This window comes from Cornus florida, unplaced genomic scaffold, assembly GCF_030987335.1.
Source record: "Cornus florida cultivar Cherokee Brave unplaced genomic scaffold, ASM3098733v1 CherokeeBrave_3.0.0_Hap2_Chr11, whole genome shotgun sequence".
NCBI classification, from domain to species: domain Eukaryota; kingdom Viridiplantae; phylum Streptophyta; class Magnoliopsida; order Cornales; family Cornaceae; genus Cornus; species Cornus florida.
Window position 1 is genome coordinate 128,661,730 of NW_026775581.1, and position 16,215 is coordinate 128,677,944.

At 35.0% G+C, this 16,215-nt stretch overlaps 2 protein-coding genes and 1 long non-coding RNA gene across 6 annotated transcripts; 1 reads left to right on the forward strand and 2 right to left on the reverse strand.

Annotated features, from left to right (window-relative positions):
• Nucleotides 1-539: 539 nt before the first annotated feature.
• Nucleotides 540-5,398, reverse strand: LOC132280783 (uncharacterized). Of its 2 annotated transcripts, none has more exons than XM_059782529.1 (3): nucleotides 5,069-5,398; nucleotides 1,494-1,818; nucleotides 540-1,374 (listed from the first exon to the last, which is right to left on the reverse strand). In XM_059782529.1, the coding sequence occupies exons 1-3, from the start codon at nucleotides 5,147-5,149 to the stop codon at nucleotides 845-847; spliced, it is 936 nt and encodes a 311-aa protein (XP_059638512.1). In that variant the 5' UTR covers nucleotides 5,150-5,398; the 3' UTR covers nucleotides 540-844. The 2 variants fall into 2 exon arrangements, with proteins under 2 accessions (XP_059638512.1, XP_059638511.1); XM_059782528.1 differs by having other exon boundaries at nucleotides 1,494-1,824.
• Nucleotides 5,399-6,899: 1,501 nt separating this feature from the next.
• LOC132285534 (uncharacterized) lies at nucleotides 6,900-8,632 on the reverse strand. The gene is made up of 3 exons (XR_009472569.1): nucleotides 8,493-8,632; nucleotides 8,010-8,150; nucleotides 6,900-7,632 (listed from the first exon to the last, which is right to left on the reverse strand). It is a non-coding gene; the product is annotated as an uncharacterized LOC132285534 (long non-coding RNA).
• Nucleotides 8,633-8,978: 346 nt separating this feature from the next.
• Nucleotides 8,979-13,553, forward strand: LOC132286842 (zinc finger BED domain-containing protein RICESLEEPER 1-like). 3 transcript variants are annotated; one of them, XM_059789241.1, is made up of 5 exons: nucleotides 8,979-9,959; nucleotides 11,081-11,653; nucleotides 11,753-12,991; nucleotides 13,085-13,137; nucleotides 13,241-13,553. In XM_059789241.1, the coding sequence occupies exons 2-3, from the start codon at nucleotides 11,310-11,312 to the stop codon at nucleotides 12,198-12,200; spliced, it is 792 nt and encodes a 263-aa protein (XP_059645224.1). In that variant the 5' UTR covers nucleotides 8,979-9,959; nucleotides 11,081-11,309; the 3' UTR covers nucleotides 12,201-12,991; nucleotides 13,085-13,137; nucleotides 13,241-13,553. The 3 variants fall into 3 exon arrangements, with proteins under 3 accessions (XP_059645224.1, XP_059645225.1, XP_059645226.1); XM_059789242.1 differs by having other exon boundaries at nucleotides 13,088-13,137; XM_059789243.1 differs by having other exon boundaries at nucleotides 11,081-12,991.
• Nucleotides 13,554-16,215: the final 2,662 nt, after the last annotated feature.

Genomic DNA, 16,215 nt, shown 5'->3' on the forward strand with positions numbered 1-16,215 from the left:
AACATTTTCACATTGTTGTCGCGTTCTTGATTGCAGAGAATCTTGTTTCAATCATGAAAAGTACACTAGGCACAGAGCAGATAACATGGCCCGTTGGTGCGAGTGTATTTGCAATCTTTTAGCTTGCCGTAAATTTCCTTTGCTGTTTTAATCCTCATACATGAAGTCAGCAACTTAACCAAATTAATATGCCACCTAAAGGATTCCATTCACAAAATATATTCCATTGATTGCTGGACGGTGCCACCGGTGTGAGTGATCGTACTGTCCATTCTCTAGCGAGCTATCATGACCGTTCACTCTTGTACATTAGAGGATCTAGACTCCGCAAAAATGTGATCAACAACTGATATATCTGTTTGATGAGCATTAGTGGATCTCGTACTTAATTGCCTAAATATATCCATCACAAATTGTCTTCCAGGAGAAGAAATAAAAGCTTTGCTCTTTGAAATTCTTGTCCATTTACAAGTAAGAGTATAATCAAGTAATAAATTCCTACATGAAACACATCTACAATGAACAATTGGGCGACGCGGTCATGAAAATTGAATTATTATTTATAATTGATAAAAAGAACTGGACCTTGGTACACGACTATTATATATTTGATAAATGTGAATTTCTCTCCAAACCATACAAACATTACAACGGTCACTTTCCCATGAAAAATTGCCCCAAACAAATTAAGGCAAAGTTGCCTCAAAAGTCAAAACGCATGAAAGAGAGGGAACAGCAGAAATGCAGGCAAAACCTCTTCACACTTCTAGCACCATAAAAAATTTAATTATAACACTACCGTGGCTCCGATAGCTCCCCTTACTTCTTCTTTTTCAGGAAACTTTTAGTACGGAAGCACAAAAGGTAATGCATGTATATCAGCCTCCGGCAGGTAGCAGACACGAGGCCAAGGAGTTGAACACTGGTAACTCAAGCCATCACCACTGGCTTTAAATCTTCTAGCCCCAAAATTGTGATCCTGCTTTGTTGAATACAACCACTCATGATCATCAAGGTTTGGGCGCTCACTTTGTAAAAGCGGAGGAACCCAGTTCTCGATCAAATCTCTCAACTTCAACAGAGAAGAAGAACCTCTATGGACACACGGGCAGGATGTAGGAGCAGTTTCAGCCCTCTGAGAGAGAACTTCAGAGAAGCATCTTGGTTCCCCTTTGCTTAATTTGAAAGAGGCATCTTGGGTGCTAATTGTAGAAAAGAGATGATCCCTCCCTTTTGCACTAGGTCCAGGAGCAGGTTCATTCATCTCTTGAACAAAACCATCAGAACTTCCCAAAGCTGCTGAGCAGGGAAGTTCTTTGTTTGGTAGCACTTCTTGATCTTTGTTCTTTTGAAAACGAATCCTGATAACACTTCCTTTACGTTGATATTGTAAAATTGAAGAAAAAACGTCAGTACCCATGTGAAGCTAACAAAATCGACAGACAAGCAGTGTCCTACACTCAAGGAAGAACAGGAAACACAAACACACTCACCAGGGTTGTGCCTGCCATCAGAGGGCAAGCCGTGCTCCTGCCGTCTATTGCTGTTCAGGGTGCTATCAGAAGAGTCACTAAGATTCTGAGAACCAAATGGATGTCCATGTTCTTCAGTAAGGGTGCTCTTCTCAAACTGCTCCTTTTCATTTCTCATCATCTTTTGATGCTCTCGTCCTTTTTTACCATCATGGCTCCCCTCCTTTTTGTGCCTCTTTTTATGACCATGCTTGTTCTTTTCAGTTTCTCCAATTTTTTGCTTTTTCTTCTCCTCTTTTCTCTCCCGCTTTTTATCTTTTCTTTCTTTTTTGGACTTCTCTCCTATCTGGAGCTTCAAATCACCAGAACAACCATCAATACAACAAGCCAAGGGAGGGACAAGCAAAACAAGCAGAACAAGCAGGCAAGAGCGAACTAGGAAAAAATGACAGAACACAGCTCTACACAGTATGTTCAATTTACAAAAGAAGTGGACTATGAAGTAACCAGGCAGCTCAACAATTAGCTTGTACCAGACCAAAATAACATGCCAGGAACACACTTTCAGAATGAGAACACACATTAATATATTCTTACTCTCATCTGACTATAAATGTCTAATATCAAATGGTCACTTTAATGGGTGGAACTCATCGTCTCACCTCAACTAGTCATCCGTTCCAGAAAGCAGTCAGAATAGCAGACTGTAAATCTCTAATATTCTGGACGAATTCCTACAACTTTATATACACTGCTAGTACATGAGTCTAGACTCTAGAGAAGCTTGAGCAGCCATGATGCTTATCTTAGTGATCAGGGTGACAACTAACACAAGCATGATTTGCATCTATGTGGTGAATGTGTGAAATCCATGATCTGCAAGAAGACACTGCTTTTTGCTAGTTCGACAACAAATATTGTAGAACCAAAAGTGGCACCCAAGTGATGACCAAAAGTACAACTCAACAACAGCAACACAGAAAGCTCTCCTCTCTATATACTTATAGATATCTATTGACAATCAGCATAAAAAAGATCTATACTCATTTCACAAACCCAATGCAGTTTAAGAAAGATGGTAACTGAAAAAAAAAAAAAAAAACGTAAGTATTAATTACCAACTGTTACCGTGTTACACATATATCAATATGGTATCAGGATTATATGATATGCAACCTCATAAAATAACACAAGTACACTTCTGATCCCATTTTGACCAAACAAAATTTGATTTAAAAGCGATGCAACTTGTAAGATAACAGGAGCCCACTTCTTTTCCTGTTTTGAACAAACACATCTGAATGAAAACAACCAAAGGCCGAAATCTCGTATAATTTTCAAGCATTCAAACACTTTTTACCCCATTAAAATTGTTGTAATTTTACCAACACCTTATCAACCCTGCATTTTTCTACCACATTGAATATGATACTTATACTTATTGAAGAATGTATCTGCTATCTAATATCACTAGCGTTCATCCTACTACATTTGAGCCCAAAAGACCAACCTATGCCAGCTTAAAACAATCAAAGATCCTGAATAATTCAACGAGTAAATCTTTTACTGAAAGAATATTTCCTTAGCCAAGGACAATCTACTGCATTCACACCAATAATAACCTTACCATGCAAGATTATTTCCTACTTATAGTCCTTCACATTCCTTGAACTTAATAAAATCTATCAGCTCAAGCACAGCAAAATAGCTTCAGAATTGAGCTATGCATCCATTGGCCATTACCAATCTAACGAGTGACTACTAATTTGGAATGAAGAGGCTAAATATACACTACTAGATTCAGAATGTGAAAAATGATCAACACAAAGTTCAAGACCATAATCTAACATGTCTTATTCCTGTTTCAATCCAAAACACACAGTTCAATCCTTTCCTTAGCATCGTCATCTTTACTTATTATTACCCGTTAAATTCCTTCAAGAATGATTGCCATGACACAACCACCAAGCCCCAAATCAGATAATCATGCAACATGTCGAAGACCATAATCCAACAGAAATTTTTTGGCCGAACATGCAATTTTTATTGCATTCTTAGATTGCAAAAAGGGTTTCAATCTCCCATATATAATCTACATGTGATGAATCCATTGTTCTTAAAGAAGTCATCCATTAAAACCTCAAAATAACTTGTCAGAGAGAGGCCAATTATGCCAATTATGACACACTGTAATTCATAGCTAATGAAATAGATACACTAAAATCAGTGGAACTGACGCAAAGCCCTATACACCATAAATTATTTGATGGTCCTCCACCATATGATTCAGTCTAATGAAACCTCTCCAACTGAGAAAATTGGATCCATAGAATTTAATAAGATATTACAAAGAAGGCTTAACAAGTAGCTTATGGTCCACGACCATCTAATAACACAACACAAACTGCACCTACACTAAACTGAAGAATAGAATACATCCACCACTATCCTCCTAACTAACTCTACTCACATTAACTTTGCCATACCACTTGCCCTAGTATTACCCTCAATGTGGACTAGGCCACTTTGCCTAACTGGCACACTTAAAAAAGGAAGGTCTTATTGGCACATGTCCAAACCATCTTAACCTATAAAAGGGGGAAATAATATCTTCTGTAATTAGTATGCTAGCATATGATGCAAGAGGCATGATCCTCTCAAAAGCACCGAGTCAGCTCTCAAGCTTTAATCAAATTAGAACAGCCATCAGACTAGTAATAAGTAAGTCTCAAGCAACACGAGTAGCACAATTTCCTTAAATGCTAGCATTAAACTAGGGGACTTCAAGTAGCACCATGACAACCTTTCAAAAGTATCAGCATCAGTCCTCCAGGTAGCTTTAAAAACTAAGTTTTATTCCTGTTTCAATCCAAAACACACAGTTCCATCCTTTCCCTAGCACCATCCTTTTCATGATTGCTATAACACAACACCCAGCCTTTAAATCTCCCATTTATAACCCTATGATCCCTTGTTCTTAAGAAAGTAATCCATTTAAACCTCAAAAGGAGGTGCAAGTGAAAGAACACAACTGTAACACTAGAACCAGCTGAACTTACAATAAGCCCTATACATGGAGAAATTGGACTCATAGAATTTAACAAGATATTACAAAGAAAGCTGAACATGGGTTTTGATTGGACTGAACCACCAAGTAGCTAATGGTCCAGGACCATCTAATAACACCACACAAACTGGACCTGAAGAATAAGAACGCATCCACCACTACCATCCTTACAATATGAAGCAAGAAGAACAACATCATTAAAGCATGATCACCCTCAAATCACTTTAATACAATGAAGCACAATAACATCAGATTTCTTCTACTTCCATTTTTCTCCCAAAATTTACAAAACAATACAACCATAATGTTATTGGGTGACGGATTAAAAGTCCCAAAATCTCTTACAGCCTAGAAACAATACAAATTCAACAATAATCATTCCCTCGTGTCATGCTCAAGCCCTCAGTTTTCAATTTTTTAGGTTTTGGGGGGGGGGGGGGGGGGGGGGGGGGGGGGGGGGGGTTGATTTGATTTGAACATCGAATCAAACAAAGTACTTTAAATGACATCATTTAGGCTCTCAACAAACCTTAATTGATTCGATCAGTGCCTCGTGGGGATTCCCAATCTTCTCGTACCCTGGCGGAGGGTACGGAAAACACCGAGACATCGTAAATCAACAACAGACACTGCCGATCTTGAAACGAATGTGGTTTGAATCGAACCCTCGTAGCAAATTAATCAAACCCTAATCGAATCGAATCAAGATACGAGAAAATTCTCGGAATTTGATGTTAGTTTGATCTAAGGAGAACAAGAACTTAGGTTTGGTTTTTTTTTTTTTTTTTTTACGGAGAAGCGGCTGGATTCAGATCCAAGCTATCTCTGTTTCTCTCTCTACAATGAAAGACGCGTTAGAGGTATGTCTGTATATATAGTGGTACTCGCTCCATATAAAAGCGACACGTGTCATAGAAAAATCCTATCTTTCGACGTCGTTTTCTAAACTTTGAATAGGAAATTGAACGAAAAGAAATCCTAGTGGTACTAGAAAATCGTAGCCCCTCACGCAACCGCGAACCGCGTTCAACATAGTTTCGGATATGGTCACGTGACATGGATACGCATCACACCAATAATATCATCACTAGTCAGATCGTTCAAATAAAAAAGTTTATTCATTCTATTCACTTTATATTAAATAAAATTAGACTTAAGTACGTGTTGTTCACTTGTTTTCGTTTTTTAAAAGTTTATATTATTTTTCTAATTAATCTATAATATATTTGTATTAGAATAACATTTTTCTAAGAAAAAAATTGTATAACTATTTTTGTCTGAAAAGTATTTTAAATATGTCCCCGCCGTGTCTAATTAAAACAAAACAAAAAAAAAAATTCAAATTTCATTACACTGAACATACCAACATCATACTTGAGAACTGTCCTAACTTTTTTGTACACAGTTTGCCACACCTAAAACAATTGTATTTGATATGAATAATCCAACTAAATTGCCAAAATAGATTTGAGTGGAAGAACAAAAATACATCAAAGAGGAAAAAATTGATTGCATGAAAAAAAACATTATGCTTGTCACACTAGTTTGCAAAATGAGACTACTCAGTGTACCTCATTATCACTTTTCATAGCAAAATAAAATTTATTGATATAGTAAGTTGTGAAAAAAAAAAAAAAAAGTTCAATAGATTTGTTTTCAGGTACTTGACTAGTAGGGAATAGAGAAGAAAAATAGGCATGAATAGGTGTGGCAGCTTTGGGGGGTAAGCCAACATGATCCACTCATTGACAGAGTCTAATGATGTACAAATTGTGCAATCATCAATTTGATGGTTGGAGGTTTGGAATCGTAACATCCTTTTTGAAGGGTGAGAGGGAATATCACTAGGCTCGGGTAGCAATTTGTCGCATTTTAGTAAGTTAGATAAGAGAAGGTGGTCGGAACAGGAACAGGAACAGGGACCAATGTTCGGGTGTTTTAGGGGGTCTTGGAATCCATATATCCTTTCCATCTTCCTTGCTGCAAATGCACTTCCATGTAATAACAAATCCAAACAGAATCGAAATAAACATCGTTCTTAAGAAATTCAACAAGGCTTTGAGTTACATACCTTAAAATTAAGCCAAGTGTGGTGTGGAAATTAAGTGGATTGATTGTTCTTAAAATCTCTTGCTAGCAAAACCTCACCCAATAGCACCATATACACTATGAGAGAGAGAGAGAGAGAGACAGTGGTTCATGGTGCAGGTGGCAAAGTATAAGTCAGTAACATCCAGAAATGAAAAAGGCACTGAGAATATATGAAATGCAACTATTCATTCAATACCTGACAATTTAAATAAACTTTTCAGGTAAGCTAATATATATATATATATATATATAGCGAGAGAGAGAGAGAGAGAAACACATTGGCGATATATAATTTGCACCATAGCCTTAAAGTGGGAGCCTTTAAGATGGCTGTTGTATCTTGGTCCAATGGCTTCTAAATGTAAGAAAATAAAGGCCAGCCTAACAATTATCTTGTACTTTCTTAATTCACAATGATGAAATAATAATTAGGAAATTTATTTAGGATGACTTGTGCAATCATTTTTTTTTTTTTTTTTGGCCAAACTTGTGCAATCTCTCCTAGACGTATTAGGGGTTATTTCAATTTTTTTTTTCTTCATGGCAAACTATAGGAGTTTTAACACTAAATAACCATAGACAACAAAACCCAACGATCTATTTATGTCTCTGAAAGATTGTATAAGCTAGAGCTCAACCTAAACCTCATAACGCCATTAGCCAGAAAACGCACCAGCCTCCAAAGGATATGCAGAAGCCTCTTCAAAAAACATATTATGGGCATCTCCAGTCCACAAATGAAAGTCTCTAGAAGATACACCTATTGTTGCTGTATATATATATATATATATATATTATATATTATAGACCTTGGCACCACCAGAATAAACCTCAATTTCTGCACAGTATGCACTGGCCCCCTTGGAGTGTTCACCGGCATCCCAAAATAATAAGCTCAATCCCCATAACTCAGTGACCTCTCCTGAATGATTCATGACTTTCGTTGAAGACAACATTGCCATCCTTAAACTACGTTACTACAAACAGGAATATCCAAAATACCTGGCAGAATATTCAGAGATATATATATAAATAACATGTTGCAAATGGAGCTCCCTTTTGTAAAAGAAATCAAGTCAAAGATTTTAAATGGGGACTATCAATAAAAAAAACAGCAACAGTAGTAATTTAGGATTTCGTTCTCAAAAATAGAAGACAGTTTTTTGCAGCAAAGAGATATGTGCTGGAAGATTGAACAACAACTTACAAAAAGAAAAAGAAAAAAGGCTATCAATGAGTTCCATAAAAAAAAAAAAAAAAAAAAACAAGTCAAAGACCAACTATGCAACTGAACATAAATTAATATGATATCCATCAATATTCAAATTGCAACCCTTTATTAAAATAAAGTAATGTGCATGCACATGGATGTAAAATACCAGCAAATCGATCAGGAGAGACTAAAGCCTTGACTCAGATTCACAATCTTCAGCGCGAGTTTTTTTCCAGAGTTTTCAACAAATTATTCTCTTGAACCATTTTTGAATAAAGAATAACTTGAAAACACCCATTCATTGAACCTGAAATAAGGAAATCCATTAAAAACTCGAGCAAAACATGGATTTTCCAATGGAAAAGCAAATAATCAAAGTAAAAAAGAGATAATAGCATGAAATTCAAACGAAATTAAAATAAAAAAATCAAGTGTTAAATGGAATATGTCATCGAGACATTCGGTTAGAACCACATCAGCCACCTTCAATCGTTCTATAGCCAAAATTAGAACTCCTCAAGGAATAGAAAACACTTAAATAAACAGTAGAAAATGCGAACATATTAAAATTTTATAAAATTCAAACTCGCGGCAAAATAGCAAAAAAAACAAAGAAGAAAACAGAACAGTGAATAAAAGTTTCATGCACCTTGAATCAGCATAAACAGTAGAAAACAGAAAAGTAGGAGCCTCCGGAGATTTGCAGAACCCAGAGGAAAACCCTAGAAATTGACAGAGCAACACAAAAATTTTAGAGAGAGGAAACCTAGGGCTTGCTCTCTTTTTGTCTTTTTTATTTTCCCCGCCAATTTTTCCATTAACAGTTGGAAGAAAACAGAGAGTAAAGCAAACAAAGTTAGGCCACGTGCCGTCTGCATATTGTATTGGAAGTTTAGTTTGTGGTGACTGGTGAATCAGCTGGCCTGTGATCACGATATCACCAAATTATCCTTGTTGATGGATATATGTCAAAAGGGTGGAATTTGGGCAACTTACGGGTCACTTAAACCCGACTTAAATTCAAATCAGGTATAATATTAACCCAAGGAACAAAAGGCACTATCAAGTTGACTAGGTTGGTCCATTCAAACGAGTTCAAATCCTTCCTGGGCTTGCCCTATTTATGTGTCTAATATAATGAATTATAAAGTGTGTCAAAAAAATTGAGAGCCTAGAAAAAAAAAGTAACAATATTTCCTTATTTTAGGATTTACAAATCTTTTTAATTTTTTTTTTTATCTCCTATAATCTCACGTTAGTTAATTAACCTTAAAGTTAGTTTTTTTTTTTTTTTTTTAAAGTAATATAGTGTATAATAAAAGATTAATAAGGTGACATATTCAACTTACATAAAAAAAAAAAAAAAAGAAAAGAAAAAAAAAGTACAGAGGTCATTATCTTATCTTAATAATTTTAAACAACTATTAAAGTGTTTTGATATTTATAGTCTTAATATTGTATTCCCTTAAAATGCTGATAGCTCAATTTTTTATTCAATTGAATAATTTCGAATGAAAATTCCATCTTAGAAAAGAAAAAAAAAAAAATTACCAATTTTGTAGAGAATTGAACAAGAGTGTCTCATAGATTAAAATTGTCATAAATGCAAGCATAGTTTGATTGTGATAGGTGAATGACAATTTTATTCTGTTCAAAAGGGTAACAATCTTTTTGTTACGTATCCCTATTTTGAAAAAAAAAAAAAAAAAAAAAAAAAAAACGATGTTTAAACGGTTTCGGGGTTTCATCCCCGCCACCCCGCCCCGGATAATTATGTCATTTACCCTACTACTATATTTATAGTCGTCATACCCCCTCATCCCTCACTAGTCACTACCCGCTTCGCCTCTCCGGCCCTCACAGTGCCAGTTAACCCTCGCACTCTCTGGTACAAATACACCCTTTTCTCTCTCTTATATGTGTGTGTATATATATTTATATATATATATACATACACATACATGTAGAGATATCATCATATCAGATATGAATGTATTGTTCAACATGTAGATAAGCTTAAAATGGAGCTTCTTTTCATACATTTTTGCAGTCTTTGTTTCAGAAGGCAAATCAACATTTCCCTTTCTCAAGAGAAAACTGCTCATCACTGAAGAAGGTTTCTTCAACTTAAATCTGTTCCCATTTTACAACTTTGATTTGTTCTTCATGTAATTTTTTTTTTTCTTCAGTCCTTTGATTCTTTGTTTGATTGTTAAGAATAGTTGCAAAATTAAAGCATATAAAAAAAATATATATATTCAAACTAAAGGATGAATTATTCATAGTTTTATATTTCATAACTTGTAATTAAGGGATTGTTTGGCAGAGCAACATTATTTTCCTAAGATCTTTTTAGGAACCCTAGTAATTGGATTGCAGTTTTCTGCTTTTCTTGAAAAGTCTTTTTATGTTCTTATTCATCCTTCATTGATTCAATCTTTGATGGTGAACACCCTGTTCTGCAGGAGGCATATTTCTTATGCCGTTTCTCAAAATTGTTTAGTGGTTCCGCTCTGTCGCAGCGAGTCTAGATCTCATTTTGATAATTTTTGTTGCTTGAACAATTTGTCTTGTATTTTGGTTCGTTGGCATTTATCTCAAAACTCCTTTTGCTCTTTAAACTTAGAATTGTGAAAAACAATGATGACATAGAATTCTTAGTTTAAAAGTTCCCATATTTGCAGTATCTTTTCTATTCAGAACTGCAATGTGACACAATGTTTTGTTCCTTGAAGCATTTTTTAGTTTAAAAGTTCCCATTTTTGTATGATAGTTTAATTTGAGGCCATATTATGATTTTTGCCCCCTTTTTTAAAAAGTAAAAATAAAAATACTCGAGCATTCTATAAAGAGATTAGGTGATGCACCCAATAGTATAGATTGAGTCCAAGATTGGTTGAATCATGGAGATAGAGTTGCCATTGTCCCTTGCACCTTGTGAGCTGCTTCAACATTTTTTTTTTTTTTTTTTTGAGAAATTTCATTTTCACCATATATGTAAGTAAGTTCAAGTTCATATGTCATGGTTACTTTCCTCCATTTCTAATGCTTGACTTTATAACAGTGCACTCATATCCAATATTCAACTGAAAACTTGATTCAATGGTACTATTTTTACAGAAATACAAAGTAGTAAATACCTAAATTAGCTGATGCTGCTTCAAATTATCTGTCAATGTATCTAGATTTCCATCAGATTTGACTTGTTAATGACACGATTTTGTTTCTTCTTACTAGTTTTGAAGAGGATGTTTCCAAATTCTATTACAGATTAAAATTGTCGTCACAAAGAGAAAATTCCCAAGGTGGATCTTCTTCACCTTCAAACCCTGTGACTATTAGCTTGACATCTACTCCTTCTTCGAGACCTACTAAAACCTCACCTACAGGAAAGAGGAAGTTAAGTTCAACTATTTGGAATGATTTTGATGAGGTATCAAAACAAGGTGTGGCCGATGGGAAAGTGATGATTGGTAATTTTACATTTGACCCAAGGTTGGCGCGCAAGGATCTTGCTAGCATGATCATATTACATGAGTATCCCCTTTCAATTGTTGACCATTTTGGGTTGCAGAAATTTCTTCATAGCATTAATCCTGTATTTAATATGGGTTCGCGAGGCACAATGAAAGATGATGTCCTAAAGATTTATGATTCAGAGAAGGCAAAATGTTTTGAGTTGCTCGACAGACTTCAATGCCGAATTGCCATCACAGCTAATATGTGGACTTGTGGCAAACACAAAGGATATTTGGCTATAACTGCCCATTTTATTGATGATGCTTGGATATTGAATGATCGGATGTTGAGGTAAGATTTACTGTGTTATTCTAAGCACTTCCTTTTGTTTGTGAGACTAGTTACATGGGTTTATCTTTTTATTTTTATTTTTATTTTTCACTTGTCTAGGTTTATTTCTGTGCCCATTCCACATGAGAAAGAAGTCCTTGCTGATGTTATAATGGATTGTTTGCTTGAATGGAATATTGCTCATAAAGTATCCACAATTACTGTTGATAGTGGTAGCACCGATGATGAAATATTTGACATTCTTGTGGATATGCTATCTGCTAATGGTTCACTTCTTTTAAATGGGAAAATGCTTCAGATGCATTGTTGGGAATCTGTTTTAAACTCGATTGTAAAAGATGGTTTAGATGCGATTGGAGAAGGGATTGAGAAAATTTGTGATAGTGTTCTGTTTTGGTCTGCTACACCACAAAGGATTGAAATTTTCGAAGATGTAGCTCGCCAACTATGCGTTCCATGTAGCAATAATTTGGGTCTTCTTCCTGAAACTCGATGGAATTCTACATATTCGATGCTTCAAACGGCTTTACACTTGTGTTCCTTCTGAGGAGGAATGGAGACTAGCTCAGGAAATTTGTGAAAAATTGAAGCAGATTCATAGAGCCATTGAGTTATTCTTTGGAACAACGTATACCACTGCAAATAACTATTTTCCAATGGTTTGTCAAATTAGACGGATATTGTATAAGTGGGTCATGGATCCTAGCAAAGTAATTAGCGAGATGGCATCAGAGATGATTGAAAAACTTGAGAATTATTGGAGTGGGTGTCATATGATGCTGGCAATAGCAGTTGTACTTGATCCAAGGTATAAGATGAAGGTGGTTGAGTACTTTTATCAGCTTATATATGGTCAAGATGCTGAAACTGAAATTGAAAAAGTTCGCAAATTTTGCTATGATTTAGTGCATGAATATGAGAATAGATTCGAAGTTCAAACTCCAAGTAATTCTGATGTTACTTCACTTGGTCCCAATTCAATGGTTATGGGCAATGATGAGCCAGACAGTCCACACAGTATAAAGTTTGACTTACTAGTTCAACGTAGTTTAAATAAAGAGTGTGAGAAGTCTGAGTTAGACCGTTATCTGGATGAAATGTTGATACCACGAAAACCAGATTTTGATGTATTAATGTGGTGGGAAACAGATGCCATCGGGTATCCAATTTTGCATAAGATCGCTCGGGATATTATGGCTATTCCAGTATCTACTGTGTCATCCAAATCGGCATTCAGCACTCGTGATAAGGTGGTTAGTACTCAACGTAGCAGACTTAAGCCGGAGCTTTTAGAGGCTTTGATGTGTGCAAAGGATTGGTTATGGAAAGATATGGCAGGTAACTTATTCAAATTCTGTCATTTTTCTATTCAATTTCGTACTATTAAATATAATTCAATTCTTATATTTCGTGTATTTACATGTTCAACAGCAGAACGAAGTTGTGCTTCCGAAATTGATGCTGGTGATGAAAGTTTATGATATGTAAGTTTTTTTTATTTTTTTAAATTGTTAGCATCTTCAATGTTTTTAGTAACATCTTGTATGGTTTACGATTATTCTCATAGTATATATTTTTATATTGTAGGTGTGGAACTCTTGTGCTCATAATGAACCTTTGAAAAATAAGATGTTTTCTGTTCCAGCTGTTGGTGAAACTTATGGTGTTTGGACTTGTATAATTTTGGTGTTCTGTTTCAAAGACTAGTGTTGTGACTGTATTTTGTATGAAGATTGTTCTTTTCAGTCTCTCCCCCAACTTTTCCTTCCTTTTCTTTTCGTCAGATTGTCTCATTCCAAACACACACTGGAAACACAGGGGACTGACCTCGTCTTCCTCTTGATTTTAGGATTGACCTTGTAACAGTTTCTTTATTTGAAAAAATTTATAATATCTTCAGTTGCATGAAATTTGTGTTTTGAAATTAAAATTGTTGGAAAGTTTAAATTATTATTATTATTATTATTTATTTCAAGCCACAATTCCATGCAGCCAAGCGTGGCGTGAGTAAATTACAATCACTCTTTAAAGGTGTATTGTTCATTCAAAATTTACATTGCTCATGAGAATTGTATCGTGTGACAACACTTTTCTCCTACCTTACTGATTAATAAAGTTTAAGGACGAAATCTGCTTATGTAACAAAATTTATTTAACTTGTTACATTTTTTTTACTTTAACTTCACATTTTTAATGTAAAAATAATATGATAATTATTGAGAATAAGAAGGTAAAACACATTACATCTTCTTCATCACCGAATGGTAATATTATTATTATTTTAAAAAAAAAAAAATAGTTTATGCAATTATGACATTTAGTCTTGTTTTTATACAAAAATGTGCAATTAGAGCAAATTGATGAGTCAACTCGAAGGTATAAAACCTGTAAATTCAAAATCAACCAAATTAAACTTTCAACCCTCCTCAATTCAAAACCGGTTCCCACCTTCAAATCTGAACTTAATTTGAGCTCCAGCTAAAAATAAAAAATAAATTAAGAAGAAAATATATCGGCCATGGCTTAAGTTATCCTATTTTTTTTTTTTTTTCTTCCTAGAAACTTTCGTACGGGATGTAACCCCTATGCCACATAATGGCTGCAGGCCTCCTAAAAAAAGACGCGTGTAGAAATAAACATTGAAGAGATTTCAAGAGAAATAAATGATTCAACGATCTGATCAAATAATATTACTATGGTTCGAGAGAAAGTTACATATCTACTCAGACACTACGGACACTATAGTGGAAGTGTGTTGAATCAAGAGCAGACACAAAGAAATGAAAGAGGATCCAATTCTATTTATTTGTACTGTATCTGAACTGAATCTTGTCTATTCCCATCCTTCAACTCTTCTAGACTAGATTTTACAACCAACTAATTTAACCCTTCGAATATGTATATGTGTATGAAGTATTAACGTTTTTTTTGAACGAGAGGATAAATAAAAAATAAGAGTAAATAAAATCGAATTCTTTCTTTATATAAGAAATTCTTTACCCACCTATAAACTATAAAATACTTTACCCATCTATAAAATAAGAATTAAAATAATAAATCAAAATTTAAAGAATAAAAAAGCTACTAGTAAAATAAAGAGAGGGAAAATAGAAAAATACGGACCTCATGTCACCGGAGATTTGCAGAAACGAGAGCAAAACCCTAGAAATTGATAGAGCTAACACAAAATTTTAGAGAGAGGGAAAATCTACTATTTAATTTTAAACTTGCCCAGAAAAAAAAATTAAAAATGGGTCAATATATATATAATTAGTATTTATATTTTTCCATAAACAGTTGCAAGAAACAAAAAGAGAGAAGAAAAGAAACTTAGGCCACGTGGCGTGTTGAGAAATTTACTTGCATGAGTTTGTGGGCCACTAGGAATCCCAAGTACTTTAGTGAGTTCGCTGGCGCGTCCGACGTCGGAAATATGAAGTATTAACGCTATGACTAAAATACCCCTCGTTAACGGGTGTGCCCACCCCGCCCCGCCCCACCCCGCCCCGGTTAAATATGTCATTAACCCTACCACGATAAATACCCCTCATGCCCATCCCTCACTACCCTCTTCGCCTCTCCGCCCCCTCACAGTGGCAGTTAACCCTCTCTCTCTGGTACAAATACAACCCTTTTCCCTCTCTCTTATAGGAGTATATATATACATATACACACACACATACACATACATGTAGATATATCATATATGAATGTCTTTTTTCACATGTAGATAAACTTAAAATGGAGCTTCTTTTCATACATTTTTGCAAATCAACATTTCTCTCTCACAAAAAAATTGCTCACCACTGAAGAAGGTTTCTTCAACTTAAATCAGTTCCCATTTTACATTTGAATTTTTTCTTCAATCCTTTGATTCTTTGTTTGATTGTTAAGAATATTAAATAATAAATTAATTAAATTAAAGGATGAATTATTCATAGTTTTATATTTCATAACTTGTAAAAGTTGTAATATAAGAGATTGGTTGGCAGATTAACATTATTCCTAGGACCTTCTTAGGAACCCTAGAAAATTTAAGTGTTAGAACTCCCTTACCTAACAAAATTGTAGTTATCTGCTTTTCTTGAATACACTTTATGTTCTTATTGATAATGATTACCCTGTTCTGCAGGAAGCATATTTGCTTATGCAGTTTCTCAAAATTGTTTAGTGGTTCTTCTCCGTAGGACGAGTCTAGTTCTCATTTTGATAATTTTTGTTCTTTGAACAATTTGTCTTGTTGTTTGGTCATGACATTTATTATAAAATTCCTTTTGTTGGCAAGGTAAAACACAATGTTGCTCCTTGCACGGATGGGCCTAGATTGAATGCCATAAAAGGCGTGTCTTACCCACATTGAACACCAATTGGTTTTTCGATGAGATGGCACGGCCCGATCCAACAAGTGGCCTCAGAGCCAGAGGTCATGGGTTCGATTCTCAAGAGCCTTATCCCTTGAGGGAGGGATTGTTGGAAAGGTAACACACAATGCCGCTCCTTGCACGGGTGGGCCTGGATAGAATGTCATAAAAGGCGTGTCTCTGAACACCAATTGGTTTTTA